Raw genomic sequence first — 23098 nt, 5'->3', positions numbered from 1 at the left:
TTCAACAGAAAATCAGCATCTTACAATCTATCTTTTGGTTTAATCTCACAATATGGATGCTGCCTTTGGCTTGGGCTTTTACCACCCCCCCTCCTCCATCATGAACCCTTATGTCCCACAAAATACCATCTGGCATGCCTCCCAAGAACAAGAAAGGATTTATTTTTGCTAACTGTTCTTATTATTCACAGACTGTAAGGCAACTTTACTTGCATCAAGAAATCTGTGAGACTCTTTAGGTGTTTTGGTGGGCTTCAGATTAAGCCTAGTATGAAAGGTGTCATCTAACTTTACTGTCTCATTGGGAAAAAAAATATACAGTGCAGGAATAGTCCTATTCATGTAGAATCAGCAAACAGGCATGTTAGAACCTCACAAAAATACCTTAACAGCCCTTTTACTGTATCATGGGACATCCTGAGAAGGAAGGAGTTATTAACTTACTATGTATGGATGGCCTATCCACTGCAATGACATGCACCCCCTCAGGCATGCAACAACGGCCCATTGACAATGTCACCTCTAATTTTCTGTTTATACCTCCATTAAAGACAACCCAGATCAGATATCTGCAAACACATATCTGGCTTAAAAATTATCTTCCAAGTGTTGGCAATGTACTAACACTGAAAGAAGAATCTCCTTCTGGCAAGGTAAATGAAGAAACTCAGTGAGTCAGAGAAGTAAATGCTCAAGAGTAACAGTTTTCTTGTTTTCCCATGAAAAGATAAAAGCTCTCCAGAGAAGAGGTAACAGCTTAACTCCTACTTTAAGTGTTTGATGAAAACTGTGGCGTTGCGTGTTTTAGAAGAATGTTAATTTTGGTTCTGTTAATTGTTTTCTGTTTAGAAATGGTTTGGTCCTCAGTTCTCCCCATGTGATCCCCTCACGATGGTTCCTTCCAAGTTGTTTACCCCTACCTTTCCTGCCAGTGGCCTGCCCCTCAGAGTGATCCTCCACTCCTCCCCTTCTGCCCCTATAAGTTTCTTCCCCTCCTTATGGTGCTGCCCACTCCCCCTGCCTGTCATTGTAATCACTCCCCTTTATTTCGAGAATTTTCTGTGTCATCCCTAACCTGCTACATATTTGCCTCTGTGGCTTCTCCCCTCCTCTGTGTAACCCTCATAGGTTCAGCTGTGTTTTACATTCCTCCCCTGCCCTTAGCTTATTGGATGTCTTGTGTCTCCTCCCTTCACGCCCACTCCCTTTATCAGTGCCTCTCCAAGGCCTCCTTTTTCGACACTTGTCCCTGGAGACATCTGGGGTGTCAAGCCTCCTTGACACCCACACAAGTGCCCACTCTTTCCTTCCTTTACCTTGGGACTTTGTAGCCATGCTCTCGCCTGTGCCACCCATGCCGCAGACGGCACCACTGCCAGGGGGTCCTGAGGAGGACCCAGGAGTGGCCACACTCTGGGAGAGGCTAGCCAGCGCTGTCCAGCTCCCGCGGCCTCAGAGAAGGCTACAGAAAACTTTTCAGTTTTACATGTCATTAGTATTTTGTCACCCAGGTGTCCCTTAAATTGATATAAAAAGTGTATTTTGTAGACTATACTTTATTATTCATAGATTTTTTTCAATTTGGTTATGACAAATTCTCCTGCCTCCCCCATCCATCTTAGGAAGTGGAAAAATATTCACATCAATTTCTGCCTACACTTATATATAGTTTCATTTACTGCCCCGCTATTTTATCTGCAATTTAAGCCTTAAAAAAAAAACATATTTGCCAGTTCCTTTTCTGATAACTCTGAATTACTGAAGAATCCAGAACAAAATGAGTTGCTCTGCACTCACTTGAAGCAGCATATGCCAGTTCACGTACAGGGATGGAAAGAACCCCAATGCAACATAGCTCAAATGAACCCAAATACATCTGCATTATGATACAATGACGGGACAATGAAATTCAACAGTCTTGTCCTTGAAGGACTGCTTCTAGCTTGCCAGAAGTGGCAGCCAAGTCACAAAAACAGCTGACATAGTCTCACAGAAGGTTTGATAGGACCATAAAGCTTGGTTTCCAAAATATTATTTCTCACATCCCTTAATACCTTTTTCTTACACAGGCACATGCCCCGTTCCTCTTTTACTTCTGTGAAAGCTAATGAAAACTAAAATACTCTGCTTTTCTTAGGAGTGCTATTTTTAAAGTCACCTGTGTAACAAACACAATCCTTGAAGGTAAAGGACAAATTTACCTAATGAAGTGTAAATCTAATCTTTCAAGGAGTTTAAACCTGCAAAGCTCCAGATCTGACTCTCTGTTCCTTGTATGATACTTCAGTTACACATAATCTTAACTACAGATGTATTAGTAAATAATATGCTGCGTGACATTTAAAGTGCTCTTCAAGTATTGATCTAGACTCCCCATGACCTATTCCATATGACTTAGTGCATTTCAAGAAACTGAGGTTTTCCTGACAATGAATAATTGAACCTTATGTTAAATACTTTTCTTGAAAAACTACACATGCTGCATTGTTGCTAATTCATTTTCTCTAATATAGCACTTTCCTCCTAAAAGCCCAAAAGCACATCAGTATTTCTAACAGTTATGCCAGACTAATAGTTTTCATTTCCAATCCCCACCTCACCAAACCTTACAAAACTCACAGACTTACATCTACAAATCTGACCCTGTATGTGTTAAGGGGTTTAATTCTTCTCAATACGTGAATTAAGCTGCTGTAAATAATGAAAGAAGTATCTTGGTGCATCTTTCCTAATTCATTCATTGAACAAATATGAAAAGACAAATATTAATTATAAGGGAAGAGCAAATGGAAGCAAGGCAAATAGAATGAAGGATCTGTCTGCACTAAATTGGTGCATAATTCATTCCCTCACTGTAATCAGAAACAGTACTGCATTTACAACTAAAAAAAAAATATGGAAGGTGAGAATCTTCTTTGCTGAATAGCTTTTGAGTGCTGAAAGGGCAAGAATATAAAAATAACAAATGACATGCAAATTTCCCTTTAGTAGTTGACTGCAATGATGATGTCTTCTGTGAATTCACAGTTACTTGTTTTCCACACAGAATAAACTGACACTATCAGTTTATTGCAATCCAAACCTTCTATACATTCTTAGTCTGGCAGCACAAAATTGTTTTCCAAAGCAAACTGGAAACTAAAACTACTGGCCAAGACTGAAAGCAGCAGCGTGCACTCACATTCACTGTTCACTAATCGCTCCAGCATCCTTCTCTGCTTCTGCACGGACTTCGGGACTGGGCCAGGCTGCTTCTCACCATCTGTTTCAAGAACAGAAGTTTATGGAAAGTCAAAGCAGTCAATTAAAGTGATCGAACAGTAACTGAAACATCTGGGGAATGATATTTTCTCAAAGTAAGGAAAACACAAACTTACACAGAAACAGATAACAAGTAGCTAGTTTTCTATATTCCCATTACTGTATTAGAAAAAGAAACAGGACTGCCACAGACAACATTTAGTGCTGTAGTGGCAGAATGTCTTGAAGACTGAATCTATAAATTGAATCATCTAGTGAGGTATCATCAGATGACTGTTAAGAGGGGAAAAAAATCAAATACAGCAGAGCCATAAAATACCTATTTTCCAAAGACAATGAGTGATAAATAAATATATTTTAAATAAATGGTCAATTAAACAAGAACTCAAATGACCCACAACCTACAGCAAGTGATGGTCCAGAGAGCAGAGTTATTAAAAGAGGGTTAGTGTTCGAGAGAGTTACATTATCTTAAGTAGACTGTACATTTACTATTATCTTATTCCTGATTGTTCATAAAGCCCTTTAGGTTTCGAGCTGTACTGTGCCCAAAAGACTGTATTTATCAATACCATAATTCAGTTCATGAACAAACCTTCATTGTCAACTTGCCCAACATTTTCCAGCAGTTCAGAAACCGCTAATTGCTTCTTCTTTTTTGGATTTAATTTCCAGTACATGACCAAGGCAGCTTTTCGAACAGCCCTCTCCAAGTCAGTCTCAGATGTTAACTTTTTCACCTCTTCCTCATTCTCAGAAGTTATGCCTCAATAAAAGAAAAAATACATTACACACTCATGCCACACCCATGCAGAAATGATAGATTTTCTCACAATTTATTTTTCTCAGTTTAGTCTGAAAACTTCTCAAGTTTCAGTCACATTCTGACCCCCTAAGCAAATTACTCAAATGTGCTTCCACGTCCATTGCTTATCAAAATCTAGGTTTAAACTGTACTTCAAAGATGTGAAGACATGCATTATACTATGTCTTGCTTCAACTTTTGAAGCACAGTGGATCAGGCAAAAGGTAGTGCAGACAGGCATGGGTGACATGCAAAGGCAGCAAAAACTGAATAAAAGTTGGTTTTCTTTTTTGTTTTGTGGGGTTTTTTCCCCCCCCTCGTAAGAGTTCAGATAGTTGGTGGACCAGAGGAGACCATTCCAAGCATGAGAAGTAATATGAAGGAAGATGAGAGTCTTACAGTGGGAGAAGACAGCCAACAAGACCAATTAGAAGAGGTTGGAGGGGGACAAAAGAATGAAACAACAGCAGATATGTAGCTGGTGTGTGGTTATATATGCTCTTCAGAGTCAAAGAAAAGAAGCTTCCATGAAAAGTTAGGATGAGAAGAACATGTATGGATTTCATTAAGAAATTCAAGCAAATAACTAACAAAATGCTTTAATAAGCAGTATTGGTAATTAGTGCTTTTAAAATTACCTGTTGGAACAGTCTGTTAGCAACTCTCACGCAATTTTGCCACAATCATTTCCATCATACCTTAACCACTCTTTTCAGAGTTAAAAGGAGTACAGCATTGTTTCAGATAATGTGAGAAGTGCAAGCAGGAAGCCTCAGGGAACCCATACCTCTTCTGTCTTCCAGGCATCTACGCAAGAGTTTGACAGCTTCTCTTCGACCTTGCTTAGCAGCAAGAATGAACCAGTCAACTGCACTACAATTGTTAAGTTCTTCATCCTCCTCTTCTGCTAATTTCAAGAAATGCTTCCCCACCTATAATAAATAGGAAACAAAATTCCTTCAATTACTAAAATATACTCTACTTTGTCTTTATGTCTTTCTCTCTTCTTCCCTCCCACCCCCTGGAACTCAGCTAAGATGACTTCTCTCTGAACAAGAGGTCAAAACATTTGCTCCTAGCACTAAACAACATAGTTGTAACCTGATATTCTGATTGGAAAGATCTGGAAGAACTGGAAGCAAGAAGGAATTGCAACACATTTGGCCAGGTTAGTGAATCAGTTGCTGTCGATGTTCAGGCACCTGGCAGAATCAAGTGAAGCTCAGAGTGTTAAAAGTTTTCTTGAATTCTTTTCCTCCTATAGCAATGATCAGACAACACTGTTAGTTTCCTTTTAGATCCAGAAAAAGTAAGTGTAATATAATCTGGTGCCAGTGACAATCAGAAATTCAGATGAAACTATTGACAAGGCCTTGACATGGAAGAAGGCATCAAGAAGGGCAATCCCTGACTCACACCAGGTCAGTCACTGAAGGTCAAAGCAAACTCATGATTATTTGGTAAATAGAATAAAATTAATGCTGCTTAAGAATCAAGAAAATTCAATGAAAAAGCTTATAAAAATTCTCCTATTCAGGATTACAGAAATTACCAAGCAGGTGTCTATATTACTGTTTTACAGGTAAGAAAAAAACACCATCTTTTTTCTTCCTTCAAAAAATTAAAATATGTGAAAATGTACTAGTAAATATATTTATGCAATAGTATGAAACACTTCTGCTTATCACAACACAAGGCAATAAGAAGTTAAATGGCAGAAAATTACCAGAAATACTGGACATTTTATCTGCATACCTCGAGAATATGGGAAATGTTTTTGCTGGGCTCACTGCACTCCCCCTCTCTCTCCGTAATGTTACTTCATTCAGCTACATTCTAGAAGCAATTAATGCAATACCTTAATAGCTTTTAAAATCCACAATATTATCTGCTGGAACAAAAAACCCTGTTTGAAAGGTTCTCTGAAACTTTCATTTGTTACTGAAGCATTTGTACTGCCAGTAAAGGTGACTAAAAAAAATATCACTGAAAGATTAACAAATCACGTTACCCTTCTGAAGATTAAATGCAGTGATATAATATATATAATAATTATATATATATGTATAATAAAATTATATAAGACAGGTCTTTCTTCCTCCAGTAGAGTTTATTTCTCCAGCCATTTAACTGGTTTCATACACTTCAGAGAGTGCTTCAACAACTTCCACACAGAGAGTTATTGGGTACATATGAAATCCATAGCACATACAGTGAAGCTATCCAAAACCATACAGAAATAAGGAGAAAATTGGACTAGATAATCCAAACATTGATTACAAAGTCATGCCAGAGTTCAATGGGAGGTGCACACCAAAAAGAGAGTGCATGAGACGAAAAAAAAATCTTTCCACAAGATAGATTGCCAATTGCATGGCAATCTATCATTCAACTGCAGATGTACCTACAGCTATTTATTTCAGAAAGGAATTACTTGAACAAGTTACATGGCAAATAACACCCATCTGACAAGTACAGCTGTTGCTTAAGCAGGTTTATATTTATAGCCATTGAGATTTTGAGCAAAACTTCAAGAGTAGCAACACTTAGTTATGCAGCTCTTAAGTTTCTAAGGACGTCTTAGGTATAAAAACATGTATTGCAACATCAACTAACAGTTTGTGGGACGAGTCATAGCACAAAAGGCACATAGCACAAGCGAAATGATAGCATAACCTCTTTTATAACTGAAATGCTTTTTGGCTTGTCTGTGGTTCTAACGGCAATGCTCCTACATCAAACCACCTGAAAATGGCTGCAAAGCTCTGGTCTGTAGCAGTCAAAGGAGGAAGAATGGATAGGAAACAGTGTTAACCTCAAATCTGTCATTTAAGTAGTCTGGGATTCTCTCTTTCTCATGAGCTGAAAGTGTGAAATAAAGTCATATTTGGTAACAGCTTAACACAGACTCTCACACTGTACTTCTCTAAAGGCTGTTCCCATTTCTGGCTTTGCTAAATGAGGTGGTCATCTCAAGCAAGATGTCCCCTTGCAGACATCCTCTGGTTAAAGACACAGAACTGCCTTTTCTCCATTATAGAATTCCAGCTGTGGGTGTTTCATTTATGTAACTGCCACACAGTTATTTATTGATTAAAAAAATATATATATAAAGTTACAGTAATACATGTTGACAGCCACTCAGAGTGCATTTATTTCCATAGTCATTTTCAGAATTATTTTTGAATAAACACAGAATAATAAAATAACTACAAGCCATTGAACCAGCTAATTTCTTGTGTTTGACTTAGTAATTGTTAACAAACAGCATAAAAGCGGCATCTCAGCATCTCATTCATGCTCCTACAAATGTGAGAAATTAAAATACATTTTTCTAATTGATTCTAAAGGAATGTATTCAACCATAGAGAAGAAATAAATTTCTTTTTGGGTTTTAAAAACTAAAAGCTAATTTTGTCTCCACAAGCAACATGAAACGTGACTGCATAAAAAAAGAAATTACTGTATTTTAGGCTCCATTTCAGGCAATTTATCCTGAGTGATACTGAAGCAAAACTGTATGCTGTATCTTTTTATGGTAAGAATCCTATTACTGTGTGGGAATAGAAAATGTACACAATTAAAGAGATAAAGGAAGAGAGTGAAAGTGGAATTAACAGTGAAGGAGAAAAAACCCCATCATTTATATACATATGTATGCATCACAGACTTAGATTATGTAAGTATTTCCAAGTATTTTTGCTCAACTGGAAATTATATCCTGAAAGAATATTATGGACTTTGCTTTCTTACGTGTGGAGGAGTAGAGCCAAAAGATGCATTTTACAGCAATGATTCCCTCAAGGATAATGTTTCATCCTCCACAAAGCCACCAGCTGTTTCAAAGTGAGGAATTTGTTACTATCTCAGGTTACAACTCCAAGGTCAGCTTGCCCCTCAAACAAATTGATATGGAACGGAGAACAAGCCAAGCACTGCCATTTTTTTTTTTTTACCAGCTTTGAAAGAATTACTTTTTCATCCCCAACTCTGATTTTTACTTACAAGAGGAGTGGGGATCCTGGGGGAAAAATCCAAACCACCAATGAGCATGTAGGAGACTGCAACCATTCCTATTTGTAATCAAAGCAGAATTTGGAAAACAATTCTCAAGTAAAACACCAACCAGGTTAAACACAAATTAAAACCCTTCTAGAAAATTTTAATCTATATATAATTTTAATCTATAATTTTAATATACTAGACCAAAATAGACCAACCAGGCAATATAATGCAGTAGAAAACTGGTACAATTTTTCTAAAACCTAAGGGAAAACCTGAACTGCTAACAAATGCAGGACAGAAGTGATACTATTAATTCAATTTTATCTGCCATTAAATAGGTAAAAGATTTCAATAAACATGGGGGTTCTTTTCTAAAACGTGTAATGGTATATGAGCAAAACATCAACAACCAACCTTTGTCCCTGCTAAAGCGCCTCAATGGCAGCTTCCTCCAGAGTCCAGCCTAAGAGCCCTGGTATCTTTGTATACCATGTAGTGCTGAACCAACAGCATTCAACAGTCCCTGTCTGCACAGCTCCCCACATGCTTCTTTAAAAAAAAGAAAAGCAAAATCAGGTCTGTACTTTTTCCATGCTAAAGAGCTGGACCTGAAGCCACACTCTCACGGAAGCAGCATGTCTCAAGGCAGAGAAACCATATGGCACCACCTTCCTTTGAATAGTTTAGCATCTAAGCAGACACAGTTCAACTGAGGAAGAGATAATAGTTCTGCAGCAGGCAGAGCTATTTTTAGAATGAAGAACAAATGAGACTGGACAAAAACCATATATAATTACCTCTGTTTGTGCTTTTGGTTCTCCAGCTTTGGCCCTCTCAAGCAGTTCTTCAAAGAGCATTTCAGGTTCTTCCTTCATGCCCTCTATAAATTAGATAAAGAAAATTGTTTATTAGCAATAGTTTAGTTTTTAAATTGTTGCTATATGTGGTTGAAGAATTAAATTATCATAACGAAAAAATCCAACAGAAGGATTTTGCAAGAACAGTGAAAATTAACTTATTACAATATTGACTCTCCATCTCAGTACTGTACTTCAGCATATTGACCCTTGTTATTTGCTACATGCCACAGGATGCCACAGTTTACAGTTTCTCATTTACTTCCACAAAATTTGTTTCTCAATAGAATATTCATTATAATAAATATGAGCACATGTGAAACACGTAGTATCGGTTAGCTTTTGTACTATTACTATTCTTTTCTTGGTATCACCTCAGTCTTTCACCTGTCAATCTCTTTATTTAGCACTGGAACTTTTTCTAGGATTTTGAAAAATTAATCAGCTTTTAAAACAGTGTATTTGAAAGCTCAGTCCCTCAGTCTTTAGAACATACAGAAACTAACAACAATTACACCTGCTAAACCTTCGTTTTTTAAAATTTTTCTCAAGACTCCACCTTGTATTTTATTTCTTTCCCATCTACTGAACACCTACAGATTTAAACAACTGGTTTTCTTCAAAAGCATCATACTGCTGCATCAGTCAATCATAAAGAAAAACTTGAGAGCTTTATCTGATATCCAGTGTTTGCAAACAACATCATACTGCGTGCTGCTTGGTGAATAAATAATTAGTTAACAGCAAAGCTGATGAAGGCCTGGACTGCTACTCTTTTATGAGATGACTTCTCATAAATTAGTTTGGAAAAACTTTAAAGAGAAAAATCAATACAACTTGTATGTTTTAAGTTGGGCAAGAATGGACAACTGACCATTCTTGCCCACTCTGACTCAGAGTACAGCTTTACTAACCAACCAATCTAAAATTACAGTGAGAAAGGCAGACCCAAATTCTACACTAAGCACCAAAGTCTGACCCTTAATGACATTACCCCACACAAACACTCTGTGACACTTTGTAGCTATGTCCTGAGGGCAGTGACAGCATGAAAAGCGAGCTTGGGAAGCAGTTTCCAGGTGTAGGCAAGTGACTTTCAGGCACCACTCCAAGTTAGAGTCCCTACCTGACTGGGCACAGCAATGCCAGCTGAGGGGCCAGGCACTACCAGCTATTCTTCATGAGATGGTAGGAAGGAAGAAATCAACCCCATCCCCCATGATCTCCTGAAGAACAGGGTCACTTGCATTCTTTAACATCCCTGGTACTGGGACCATTTTTAAAGAAGAACAGGCTACAAGCCAACACTTTCATTAAAATGGATGTATTTAACAAGAGCAAATAATGAAGTAAGATTTCTTCTTCACCATGCCACAGTTCTGTCTGCCAAGTTCTACTTGGAAAAGTTCTAATGCCAGATTATAACATGTTGTCTGGCTAAACAAGGCACATAATGAAAAATAGTTTTCATTTAGTACTTGGTCTTTTCAAAAAGCTGTAAAAATATTATTGTAAAATAGGCAAACACCATCACAGCAAAATTAACTGCTTAATCTCCTTGCCCTGACATATAACCAACATAATTTGAACTCTAAACAAGTCAGAAGCCTGTTTTCCAGATGGCACCATTAACACCAGCAACATCATTCAGGGGCTCTCTGGTAACAATAAACAGGAAGTTACAGGAAAGAGCATATTGTTTGAAAGAAGCACAATATTTATCTACCTACCCCACTCAAATGAAACAAGCTGGGCAGGGTGGTACTTTTCTTGTTTCCTCCTGTGCTTTCAAATTCATTAAACCCTTTTGCATCAAAATTTCTGTACTAGAGGGCTTAGGAATGCCTTTTGTTTTTTCTGTTCAAGGTTTTCTACATGTTGAGAACACCACAGATATTTCAGTGATACCCTGGATAATATAGGAGGCACCATTCTTAAGTCAGTATTAAATGATAAAGTGGAATTTGCACACATAAGAAAAACAACAAACTACAGAAAGCAGTTTGCTAAACTGATAAAAGCTCGAATAAGAAAGGCAGTTCTCTAGCAGCTTATATGGCAAAGTCGCCTCCTTTCTGTCCTGTTCCACCTGGCACACACAAGAGCATGGCACAACTCTGACCCCTTTTAGCTCTTTTTGCTCAGTAGAACGTGTTAGACAAGAAAACATACTTCCAAAGAAAGCTGAAGAAACAAAATGGGAATGTTTTACAACGCCAGGCTATAGTTACTTTATTGCAATTACACTGCAGATTAACATGTACATAGTGGTATTTGCAAAGATGGGGGGGGGGGAAAGAGAAAAATTAAAAATACGCAGCCTTATGGTGAACTACCCCCTTCAATGAGGAAAAAAAAATGGTGTTATTGCAGTAAACTTGTTGAACTTGTTTGTTCTACACAGAGCTGACTGCCAGGGGAAAGAAACACTTTCTGTGGTTATTTTCAACCTACTGCCCCATCTCTCCCACCCAGTTATCAATTCTGTGTACTTGCACATGTGACCTATGAATATAAATAACAGACAGTTAATTAAAAATATGCCTGTGGGTTGATTCTGTAGTTGTAGGGTAAAGGTGGAAGAACAGGTTGTGGAGATCAAATTTAGAATATCTTAGTATATACAGCTCTTGTAACCAGCAATATTTTTCCTCTGCTTAGAAGATAACCAAGAGGATAATTAATCAGGCCAAGCATGAATGACTCTAGTTTCATGGCTGCCAATATCAACCTACTTTTTTATACGGTATACAGGTCGGTCTCTAAAGGTAAAAGGTCCAAAGCACAGTTGAGGTGTTTTAGAACAAGGATGGCCAACACATTCTTTCAATTCAGCTCAACACTGAACAAGGAACTACACAGGAGTATATGCACCCCCCACAAAATACCATAAGAAGTGATGACTGCGACTTACCACCCTTGTTCTTAAGCATGTTTTTAGTAAGAAAATGTCTTGTGTATTTCTCCCACATAAAAGTATTGTAATGGAAATGCTGTCAGTGGAAGCTTTTATTTTCCAGCTTTGCTAAGAACTCATGCCTTTTTAATGTCAAATTTTACTCTGTCTTGAATATAAAAATTTCCACAAGACATGAACACTCAACTTGCAATACTTCATATATCTTTTATGACAATTAAAATTGACTTCTCTAGCTGTTTTGTGTCAAGTGTGTTAATGCAAGCCAATGAAGTCTATCAGTCATTCAAGGCTCACAAGCATTGCAGTCATTCAAATGAAAGCAGGCAAGAGAAAGCAGAAAAGTTTAAGACAGCACATAGCATTCATAAAAGAAGTTAAGACCAGGGTGTAGAAGGGCAGTTAGTACTTAGTACTTGCTGTAGTTCCAACTCTGCCACCAAGAAATGAAGACTGTGTAAGGCTTAGTTCACCATCAGGCTGCACTATAAATCAGTTCCCAATACAGTTAATTCTACTTTCCCAGAGACAGATCACTCATTCAACACAAACTAGTTAATAGATATTGTAACAATAACATTATTAACAAAATTTTAGTTGTTTTAGATTTTTTACTCAGTGTGATAAAATCTTAGGTTTAAGATATAAAATGACACTGTATACTTTAATTTTTCTGTTTCGTTTAAAAAAATGGAAAAAATTATTTGTGATCTGCAAAGTATGATGCAGATGCAGATCATACTTTGGTGCATCTATGTCATCATACTACAGAAAGACAGCTACTTACTTTTTGAAGCTTTACACATTACTTGGCACATTGGCCACATAAAGTAAGATTCCAGCTTTGTTGCTGTAAGCTCAAATGGGAATTTAGCATTCATTCTGTCATAGGCAGGCTTTTTTACTATTTCTATCAGGTTTTGATCAGAAATAGGGAATGTTTAAAAAGGAAACATTTCAGTTTCTTAAGTACTTTGCTGGGATGCAATTATTGTCCCTTACCTCTGAAATGTAGCTATCAAATTGACAAAAAGGCAGTCAACCCACAGTAGGGGATTAGTCCAAGTGAGATTGTAAAATACCAATGCTTAAAATTTTAAAGGAAGATGCCATTACAGGTTAACGATTAAATAGCATATCTAAACCTCATCTTTGGAGTATATTGAAGACTAAAACCCAACAAACCCTTCAACATTCATACAAAGTTTTGAAGAATGGACTTACACAATCTAGATAAGGAATATGTTCAATGCAAAAGACTTTAAAGTCCTTCCCAGTATTCTAATACAAATCAGTAATAGATGCAGTAGATTCCCAACCCTTTTGATACCCTTAATGTTAAGGGTATCAACTGAATCACATCACGTGAGCATTCACTGTAGTTGGCTGGCTTGCCACAAGGTGTCTGACCACATATTTAGCAAAAACATTTTACACACATTTTAGACAAACACTGCTTCCAAAACCTCAGCATGTTAAAGTGACATTGCATGTGACGCTTCCATTCTTGAATTCTGAAATCTTTAAAGGCACATAATAGTCCTTTCACGTAAAGGAAGATTTTCAGTTGTATATATAGGCACACAAAGTGGATCATACACACACACCCATCACATAGAACACCCTCAATTTTCTCAGTGCTCTTCTAACCACAAAGAATCACTGCCTTCCTTCAAAAAAATTACTAAAGTTATTTCAGGCAGAAAGAATCAATAGAGTGCATGCTGAATAATAAAAAGTGTTTGTCGATTTACTTTCCTACCAACACAAACACATTAAAGCTCTAAGCAGTGGATTTACTCAGCTCAAGGGAGTTTTAGCCCCTTGGCTGCTAATATCACCCCTGGCCAGGTGCACACAGCTTTCTTCTTAGGTCACAGCTGCAGCACCTGAATTCCAGATTAAGCAAGAGGGCAAAGACCATGAACAGGGAATAACTAAGGAAAAAAAAAAGGTATTTTAAAGGATCACAATTTCTTACGCCTTTTGAGCCTGAGATTTTATTTGTTCACACAGTTATTGGAGGCTGGCCCCATGACAGTCATGCTATCATGCACAACAAATAATTATTTTAAACAAACACAAGCTGGAGACTTGTAAGTGCTTTGAATGAAAAGGTGAAAACCTTGTGAGAACAGGATAAAAGAAAATCTGAAAGCACCTTCTCAGACAGGAAGCAATAATGAAGCATTCATACAAAATATGTAAGTTTAAAAGAAATTACAGGTTTTACAAGTGAATATTAAAGCTCATGGAAACTCTACTGAACAAAAGATTAATGCATTAAGCAACACCCACACAAAGAGTATGAAGGAAGCCTGTATGGCATACACACTTTATATGATCATGACTTCATGCATTCATTTGGGCTCAGAAAAAGAATTGACAGGAATGTGCAGTAGGAGGAGGATAAAACCCATGTGCTGGGAAGAATAAAGGATCTGAGATGACAAGATACAAAACAAGATTTCTGGATTGGCCCTCCCATTTTATAGTACAGGAAGTATTCCTGAAGTGACTGAAAACAGTCAGGAACAGCTAAGCATATGCACAACAAAATAATATGTTCAGTCCTACCCAGTGGGAGCACTCCTCCAAGCTCACTGAGCACACCCTAGGAAAATACACAACCATTTTCACTAGTCCATGAGAAGATCAGACAGTTGACACAGGTGAAAATTGTTATCAAGGTGGCCCAGCAAAGTGAGCTGAGCAGTCTTACAAATGATCTTGCAAATTTTTGGTTTAGCTATAGAATTTTAAATGTAGTTTCCCTAACCTTTTGTTTGAATAGATGTGACTAAGACAAAAAACAGAGCCACAAAAAGTCCAGAAAGCAACACAACAATAACCTCAACCACACCCTAGAAAATTATGCATTCAAAAACAGGATATGCTTTTAAATACATTTAATAAATAACTTTATATGTTAAGTAGTTCCTCCAACTAAGGAGGATACAAAAAAAAATTTAAAACCTATTTTTTCCCTAATTAAGAAAAATAGACATACTGGGTTGGACAGGCGGATCCAGCTCATATTTACATCTCTAAAGGCAGGGAGCAAGGTTTCTCACAGAAGTCTTTTAAACAAATTAGAATGCAGGTTACATGGAAGAGTGAGAGATTAAGAAACAGAATATGAACATTAGAAAAACACAGCTTTCATTCTCCCAGGGGAAAGATTATCAGTTTAGACACACAGGGATATAAAATAAGGCCTAAATCACTCAATACATTTATATGAGTGAAAGAAAAAAGGGTTAATACCAAGATGCCAAAATCTGCTGATGATTCCATGTTATTCAGGAAAAAACAACAAAAAACTCAAGCAAAATCAGCAGAAGGATTTAATTACTAGCTAAGTGATAAAAGGCTGGATGAAATGCACCAAACCAGGAAGGCACTTTATCATTGAACACGCAGTAATAAGCTCTGAACTATTATCACTCAGCACAACACCTTAGAGTTGTAACAGTGTTTTATGAAAAACACAGTTCAGGGCTAATAAGACTGTTATCGGAGCTTTATAACTTGGGGAAGAAAGAGAGGAGGATGAAATGGAGAAGGTAAATAGAGTCTATTCAGTGTCTTTCCAAACACAAGAACTCAAGGGCATGAACAGATTAAAATATTTGGCCAATGCCAAATATTTCTGTGAGCTTAAAAAGACTTTTAAAAAATGTTTAGGCTGTAAGAACTAAAGAACATTCTGAATAAAATAAAGGACAGCAGTAGCACTGCATTTAGAAAAAAGCCCCTTGACTCTAACAGGCATGCTGGAAATAACAGGGTAAATGATTCTCAGGAGAAAGATAACAAGAACCTTGAAGCTGACAAAGCCTGTTACCAATCTCTGATATTAGCACTGAGTATTGACAGCAACCTCTGTGAGCCTTCCTAAACTGGAACACACCCATGCTAGTTCAGGTGTAAGAAAAAGCTGGATGGCATCCAGAGGAAGAAAAACTGCACTTCACGTTTTCATTAGCTTTATTCCAAAAGCTCACTACTTAACTTCAGTGGGTTTTCTACTTATAAGGAGTTACAGGATGTCAGGCATCTCCCTCAGTGCCATGTTATTAACTGACAGAGTAACTGAGATGTTTGATGGAGTAGTATGGAACAAGATTTCATCCCCAGGCATTTCTACCAGCTAAATTACTGGGGTGGGAGCAGGGAGTGAAGAATGTCTTCTTTGACATTAGATCTCCCACATATGAACAAATCCTCTATAAACCAAGAAGAGCACTGATGTCTGAACTGAACTTTGTCACATTGCACAGCACTGTACTTACTTGGAGCTTCAGGCATCCATCACTTTACTGCTTTAGCAAGAAGGCTTTACTGTAATTGAATCTGAAAGGGAGTACTGTCTCAATCACAAGGAAAATTACTTGCTTCTACTGTGAGTGGATACTAGTATGAATAAACTATATTCACTGCTAAACTCCACTCCTCCCACCATGCTCCACAAGGTAAGATGAACAAATGAATGTGTAGGTGGAGATTGATATGGCACAGAAAAGACAGATATAGAATTATTTGTATTTGAGAAAGCCTCTTCTATGACTTCCATTATCAAGACTTGAAGCTGGATTTTTACTTAACCTTTTTTCTGTTTAGGAATTTCCATAAAAATATGCCTCTGAAGTGCAACATGCAAAGCTTATCCCATTCTTAGAATTAATAAAAGTGCTTAAGTAGTACTTCCAGATAGGTTCTAACTGTTCTACAATTAAGTTTAGAATCACAAAAGCAGTCTTTGCCACAAGTTTCATCAGAGAAAAAATTGAAATGCAGCTATATAACCCAGCATTGGATTAGGCTGAAAAAGAAATAGTCAGTAAAAGGTCAAAAACGTGCTAGGAATCCTGTGCCAACAGAATTGAGGGTTGTGCACCAAAGGACCTACATCACCTTAACTATTACCATATATATTTACAAAGACAATCAGCTTGCTGGAAGCCAGTCAGTTTTTAATACTAATTTTTCATCCTCAGTTTGCATTCAACAGCACTGAAATGTGTTCTGTTCCCTAGATTTCAATGCCTTTGGTAGAAATAACCCAAAATGAACGACATGAAAAAGCATCATTTGGTTTTGTACAAACCAAGCATTCAGCTGCTGAAGACAACCCACCTGCAAAACCTCTGAATTTGCAGACTACTTTGAGGCACTGGCATCTTTCAGCTCTGCATGACTGAATGGCATTCTCAGACAACTGTTAAAAAGGAATCCTTCTCCTATAGCTCAGTTTTCATCAGTCTTTTTCTCTATTCATCCAGTATTTACCTTTGCTATAGCACAGTCAGAAAATGTTATAGCTTCTTATGAAGTCAGTAGATGTCTTACTGCACTGTTCAAAACTATGATACGATTGTATTGTAATCAATCATCTGGTTTTATCATGGTACTTAAAAAAACAAGGCAAAAAACAAAACCCAAACCCCCATGACTGAACCATCAGAAAAACACCGTCGCAAACACGAAGCAGTTAATTCATGTTAGAAGAGAGAATGAACTTGCTTTCACAATTTTCACAAACTAAATATACTAGCTATAGGAAATCCTTTTGTGGTGGATTCTCAGTAATAGCTCATTTGCTAGTATGAAGGAAACTTCATAACATGGGAGAGGGAGCAGGCAACAAGAATGCATGCACATACAAGGTATATAATCAAAGCTTATTTGTAAACCAATAAATAATCAAGAAAAAGTAGCAAAATGAAAGCTTATGGGGGTGCCTGTCCATGGATATCAACCAAAACAGGCAGAGCAGCACATTTGATGCACAATCTGCCTACAAGGTATTTCTTTTGGAGTCACGTCCTATATAATACATCCAGCTTCTTTTGGAAGTGCATGGTGGTAATTCTGATAGTGTTACACTGGATTTTATGCTTCTTTCTGTAAGCACAAATCTGGTAAGGTAATTAAAAAAAAAATCAAACAAATTCAACAATTTCAAGGAACAGCACACAGCTTTTAATTGCAGATTTTATTTTCAGTAGGAAACGAGCTTTCTAGAATTTCAGACACTCTTAGGAGTAAAGGCATAACACAATTAAGGCAAAATAAAAATAATTTCTTTTGTTAGAAGATGCTATGCAAGCTCATCTCCTAAGTGAAAGATGTCAGATCGCCTCCATTCATCTACAGGCAGAATACGTACTTTTAGAAAATTTGATCTGTACATTTTATAACAGCAAATGCAGGTTCTAACAGCTTTTTTGTGTCACTGGATGGTATTGTTGAGCTTTCAGTGCTCAGGAGAGCCAGCCTGAGTCTCTAGAGAAATCCTCCTACTCACTTTCTGCAAGTTCCGAAAGCTCAGTGGTATTGTGTGCAGTAACTGTGTGGGAGTTAAGTTTCTGGAAAGACTGACATTCCACTTAAAAGCTGGCATGAAGCATCATGTCATAAACATGATTTGCACATATCAAATATAATGACAGAGGAACTGACTGCAGAAGAAGAAGAAATACTTTGCTCAACAAACATCAACGATTTGAAAAAAGGTTTTATTAACTTTAGATGTTTAGCTGTTCCTCCATGAGTGCTGAATCCCTTCATCCATTCAGAAGCCTCCCAAATTCTTAACTGAATAGTAAGGGCTTGGTACAATTTAGAGTACAGTGCATCTTGTTCTTTTATGCCTTTAACCTCCATGGTCAGATGTTAAGACAATTCTACTTGTCCCAAGAACAATTCCAAGTTCTTATACTACCATACTTTAGCAGGAATTCGACTTTAAAAGGTGATAACAGCGATGGGAAATAAGGGAATAACATTTGTTTACAGAGCTGTTCAAGTCTACTTTCTCAACTCTACTTTCTCTGGGAGGAGCAATGCATTTGTAGACATGGTAATAGTCTTACTCACACCACAATTGCAAGTCATCAAATAGCATTAAATTGAACTGGGAACAACTTCTGCACCCCCACAAAATGAACGTAAATTGTCAGGAGAGCAGTAAAAAAAAAGTCTGTAGGTGGAAGACAAAGACTGATATTATAGACTATAAATTTAAAAAGTGGAGGAAAAACTATTCTTCAAATCTGTATTTTTCTAGTGTAGCTATTATTGTACAATGATCTTTTAAAGTCATTAAAATAATTTTGTATTCAACTAATGAGCCAGTCCTGCTGCTTTTTTCTATGAAGGCATCTCTGATTGAATCCTTTATGGATGAGCTGGGATAAATCTAACAAAAATCTGCAGTTCCAGAACTGCAGAGTTAAAAATAAATTAGCATTTTGTCATTTCTTAGTTGATAATCATCAATATTAACCATTTCCAAGAAAAAAACAAAGGAGAAAGCAATGCAAAGCAATGTGAGAAGATGAGACCACAGAGCTCACCAAGCCCATATATTTTTGTAGGTACAGACAGAAAGTTATCATAACAACTTGCACAATGCACATGGAATTTCAGCAATTCTGCAGTTTGAGCACTTCACCACATTGACACTCCAACAGTCCATTTGCTGTCAAAACAGAGGGGCCCTTAAAAAAGTAACATTCCAACATTTTAGCAAATCTACAAATCCAGTGACTTAAGCATTTCTAATAAATAACTTTTCAAAGGATTAGCTTTACTTGCCATTTTACTGTTCCCAGTCTCACCTTCCAACTTTCACAATGAAGTGGGGCTGCTGCTGCTGTGAGGGGCCCTCCAGCAACACAACAGCTCCAAGTCTCTCCTTGATTACTGTACTGGAACAGGGATTTGTCTGCACAGTGGAACACACACACTGGATCTCTTCTGAAGGAAATTGAATTGGAAGATTCCAGCCACTAGATTAAATTCTTAAATTTGCACAAAAGGAATGTCAAGTCGTTCACAGCAAAGAATTTATAGGGCCACTCCCATTTCATTACATAATTCACTAATATGAGTATAGCTCTTCCCTTTCTACCCTCCTTTCTTTCAGCACCCTGGGACTATGCTAGAAATTTTGTTATCATAAACAGATTAGGAAATTGATCCACCTAGAAAATAATGGATGAAGACTGAAATAGGGCACCTTCCATAATCTGGTTCATCATATGAATGTAAAAAAATTGATAGCAGTAAGAGTATTTTGTTATCAACCAAAAAACCCATTTATGTATTTCAAAAGGTGGAAAAGGGAAAGATGGAGAATGTTTCCTCCAACAAATGGGTGTTCAATCCTCCTCCCATATAGGGTAAAAATACCAGCATGTTACTGACAGTAGCAGCAGACATGAAAAAGCCTACTTCCATTGTTCTGCACCAACAATGATGATGTCCCAAAATTTTATCAAAAAATACAGTCATTAACTTTTGTTTGGATAGAATCCTTTCTCTCCCACAGCAATGCCTGGCAAATGAGCTTTCTAGGAACCTGAGTATTTAAAGGTAAAGTTTGAAGGGGCATTAATAAAATGACAGATAAATTTTTAAGTAATTAATACTTCAAGGCATAATCCTCCCCTTCAAATAATCAAAGGTTTTTCTAATATTTCTTCAAGCTTTGTACAAACTCTTCAGTTTGCCTCAAGAGTTAGTCTGTAATAGCTAACTGGCAAAAAGTAAAGACACAGAAGTGCTAAAACACAGCTCTGAAGCAAAGGTTCTTTGTAATCTTAAGTGGAAGAAGGTAACACTTGGAAAATATTTGTAAATTAGAATGGTTCCCTATTTGCTAGCTATCATTTAGCAATGCCTTGGAGACACACTGCTATAAATTGTTGTAATGTATTGTAAACTGTTTAAAAGATTTTTTTACTATTTATAAATATGAAGTCAGTCAATTAATAAAATAATTCTCTTCCTAGAGGTACAAAAAACTTTCATAACCTAAGTACACACAGAAGTCTGTATATCTACAAACAAAATATAATAAATTGATTTTTTTGTCTGCAAAGCTCTCTGTACAAACACCTTCCCTTGTGTTCTCAATTCTAGAACAAGAGATTACAGCAAAACCATGGACAAAAAACCCTAACTAGTTCCTCAGCCAAAGAGACCTTTCTTCAAGCACTGCAACTTAGCTTTGCAATTTCTCCTTTCCAACCTTATTAGCTAGCAAATGTGCATGAATGATGTAATCATCTTTTTCATACACATATGAAAAATTAGCATCTTTTCCCCAGGTTCTCTAGTATCCTAGCATGACCTCTTTTATCTGCTGACTGGCAGACAGTCAATTTTTACGAAAGACACTTTACATGCTTGAATGTACTTAAGCATTACAATAAATGGTAACTCTTCCAGATAACCTTGATGCATTGTTCACAGAGGTCTTAGGAAGAAGGAAGAGACGAGAAAGTTGACTCCATGTTCCGAAGGCTTAGTTTATTATTTTATGATATATATTATGTTAAAACTATACTAAAAGAATAGAAGAAAGGATTTCATCAGAAGGCTAAGCTAAGAATAGAAAAGGAATGAATAACAAAGGTTTGTCTCTGACCGACAGTCTGGACATGTGGACTGTGACTGGCCATTAATTAGAAACAACCAGATGAAACCAATCACAGCTCCACCTGTTGCATTCCACAGCAGCAAATGAGAATTGTTTGCATTTTGTTCTTGAGGCCTCTCAGCTTCTCAGGAGGGAAAAATCCTAAGGAAAGGATTTTTCATAGAACATGTCGGTGACATAACCTCCTGCACAATAAACGTTCACCTGGGGTGAAAGTCATCCAGTTCAAGTTATCACTGTGGCTGAACTGAAGCAGTTATTTGAATCCAGACATGACAGTCAAGTATCCACTCATGACTGTATTGTGAAACGCGTCTCTCAGTTCTGCTCTCCTTTCATCTGAATCAAACCATCTCCTGGGACATACAGATCTACTTTCTAACTCAGCAATACAGGGCACTTACCATGACTGCAGACTCAGGCATCTCTTTCAAAAAACATTAATAGCAGCAGTACTACAGATACTCACATGCTAACTAAGTCACCACATTGAAAGTGCTTTTTTCCAAGCTCTGTTCTGTGTGTAAGGAAAGGAAATGGTTTCTCTAGCAAGAATGATATTTTTAAGCCTACTTGGAGAATTTGGTGTTGGGAGCTCCAGAGCTCTCACCCAAGCTCTGTCTTTTCACCTTGCTTTAAGGCTGTATCTGAAGGAAGGAGATTCTACAGAGTGGATGAAAACACAGAAACCAGGAAGGGGTATGTAACACTTGGACCAAAACTGAGGGGCCTGTGCACCTGAGAGGCATAAAAGTGTCTTATGAGATCAGTCTTAGTCTGTTTCAAGACTTCACTAGCAAGCAGACACTGGTCTTCCCTGCTATACACGAACTCTCCTGTAATTTCCTTACATGAATACTGATGACTCCATGGCTTTAATATTTCAGGAGCCCTAATTATATGCTTTGCTCACTAATAAGCTTCCCTGTCCATGAACATCCTTGGAGTAGTAACCATTTTTCTTCTCACTTATTTTTAAACCTGAAAGCTGACATACTGACATTCACTCCATTCCTACATATAGAAGGAATGGAAAACCAAAACCATACATAAGCAGAATGCAAAAGTTTTGAGTAGAAATAGGAATGCCCTCCTTTTCTAACAAAAAACATGTATCTAAAAATTATCCCAATGATTATTTTTTTCATTAAATCTAGATTCAATTTGCTCAATAAATTCTCGAAACACTGTTACCTCCCATTGTGAAAGAAATTATTGAAGGAATAACATAAACATTACCTAATGATACATCAGCAGAACAGAGACTGAAAAATTGCTGAGAAAAAAAAATTGCAGTGTAAGAGTTTGATCTAAAGGAGGTACCTGTTCTGCTGAGGATATTGTGTGTGTTTAAGTGCTTTACTGAGTCAGAGCCAAGGCATTCATTAATTTGTTGGATTACACTACAAGATAGGGATAATGCTGCAGGAATAGATGATGTGCTTCCAGGAAACAAATTACTTAACATTCACTTTGATGCTATAACCTTAAACACAGTGTATTTTAACAAAAACTGGAAGAAGAAGCACAGATCAGAAATGCAGATATGGTGTCAAGAATATTACAAGAATTAGTAAAATGGTTGAGGTTAGAAAGGATCACTGGAAGTCATCTGTTGCAACCCCTCTGCTCATGCAGGTCCACCTAAGTTGGCTGCCCAGGACAGCGTCCACATGGTTTTTGAGTATCTCAAAGGATGCAGACTCCATCACCTCTCTGGACAACCTGTGCCAGTGCTCAGTCACCCTCACAGGAAAAACAAAGTGTTTATTGATGGACAAAGGGAACCTCCTGTTTGTGCC

General features: G+C 37.3%; 1 protein-coding gene across 4 annotated transcripts in view; it reads right to left on the bottom strand.

Annotated features, from left to right (window-relative positions):
- Nucleotides 1-23098, bottom strand: part of WFS1 (wolframin ER transmembrane glycoprotein) — a 33729-nt gene that overhangs the window by 5651 nt on the left and 4980 nt on the right. For all 4 annotated transcript variants that reach the window (XM_059845203.1, XM_059845202.1, XM_059845204.1 and 1 more), the window contains exons 3-6: nucleotides 8869-8951; nucleotides 4854-4998; nucleotides 3857-4027; nucleotides 3182-3262 (exon numbers count right to left, since the gene is read on the bottom strand). In XM_059845203.1, the coding sequence (XP_059701186.1) occupies nucleotides 3182-3262; nucleotides 3857-4027; nucleotides 4854-4998; nucleotides 8869-8951 (480 nt within the window). The remainder of the gene's footprint in view (nucleotides 1-3181; nucleotides 3263-3856; nucleotides 4028-4853; nucleotides 4999-8868; nucleotides 8952-23098) is intronic.

This window comes from Haemorhous mexicanus, chromosome 4 (genome assembly GCF_027477595.1).
Source record: "Haemorhous mexicanus isolate bHaeMex1 chromosome 4, bHaeMex1.pri, whole genome shotgun sequence".
NCBI classification, from domain to species: Eukaryota; Metazoa; Chordata; class Aves; order Passeriformes; family Fringillidae; genus Haemorhous; species Haemorhous mexicanus.
The sequence above is the reverse complement of the archived record's forward strand: the minus strand, read 5'-3'. Positions and strand labels throughout refer to the sequence as shown.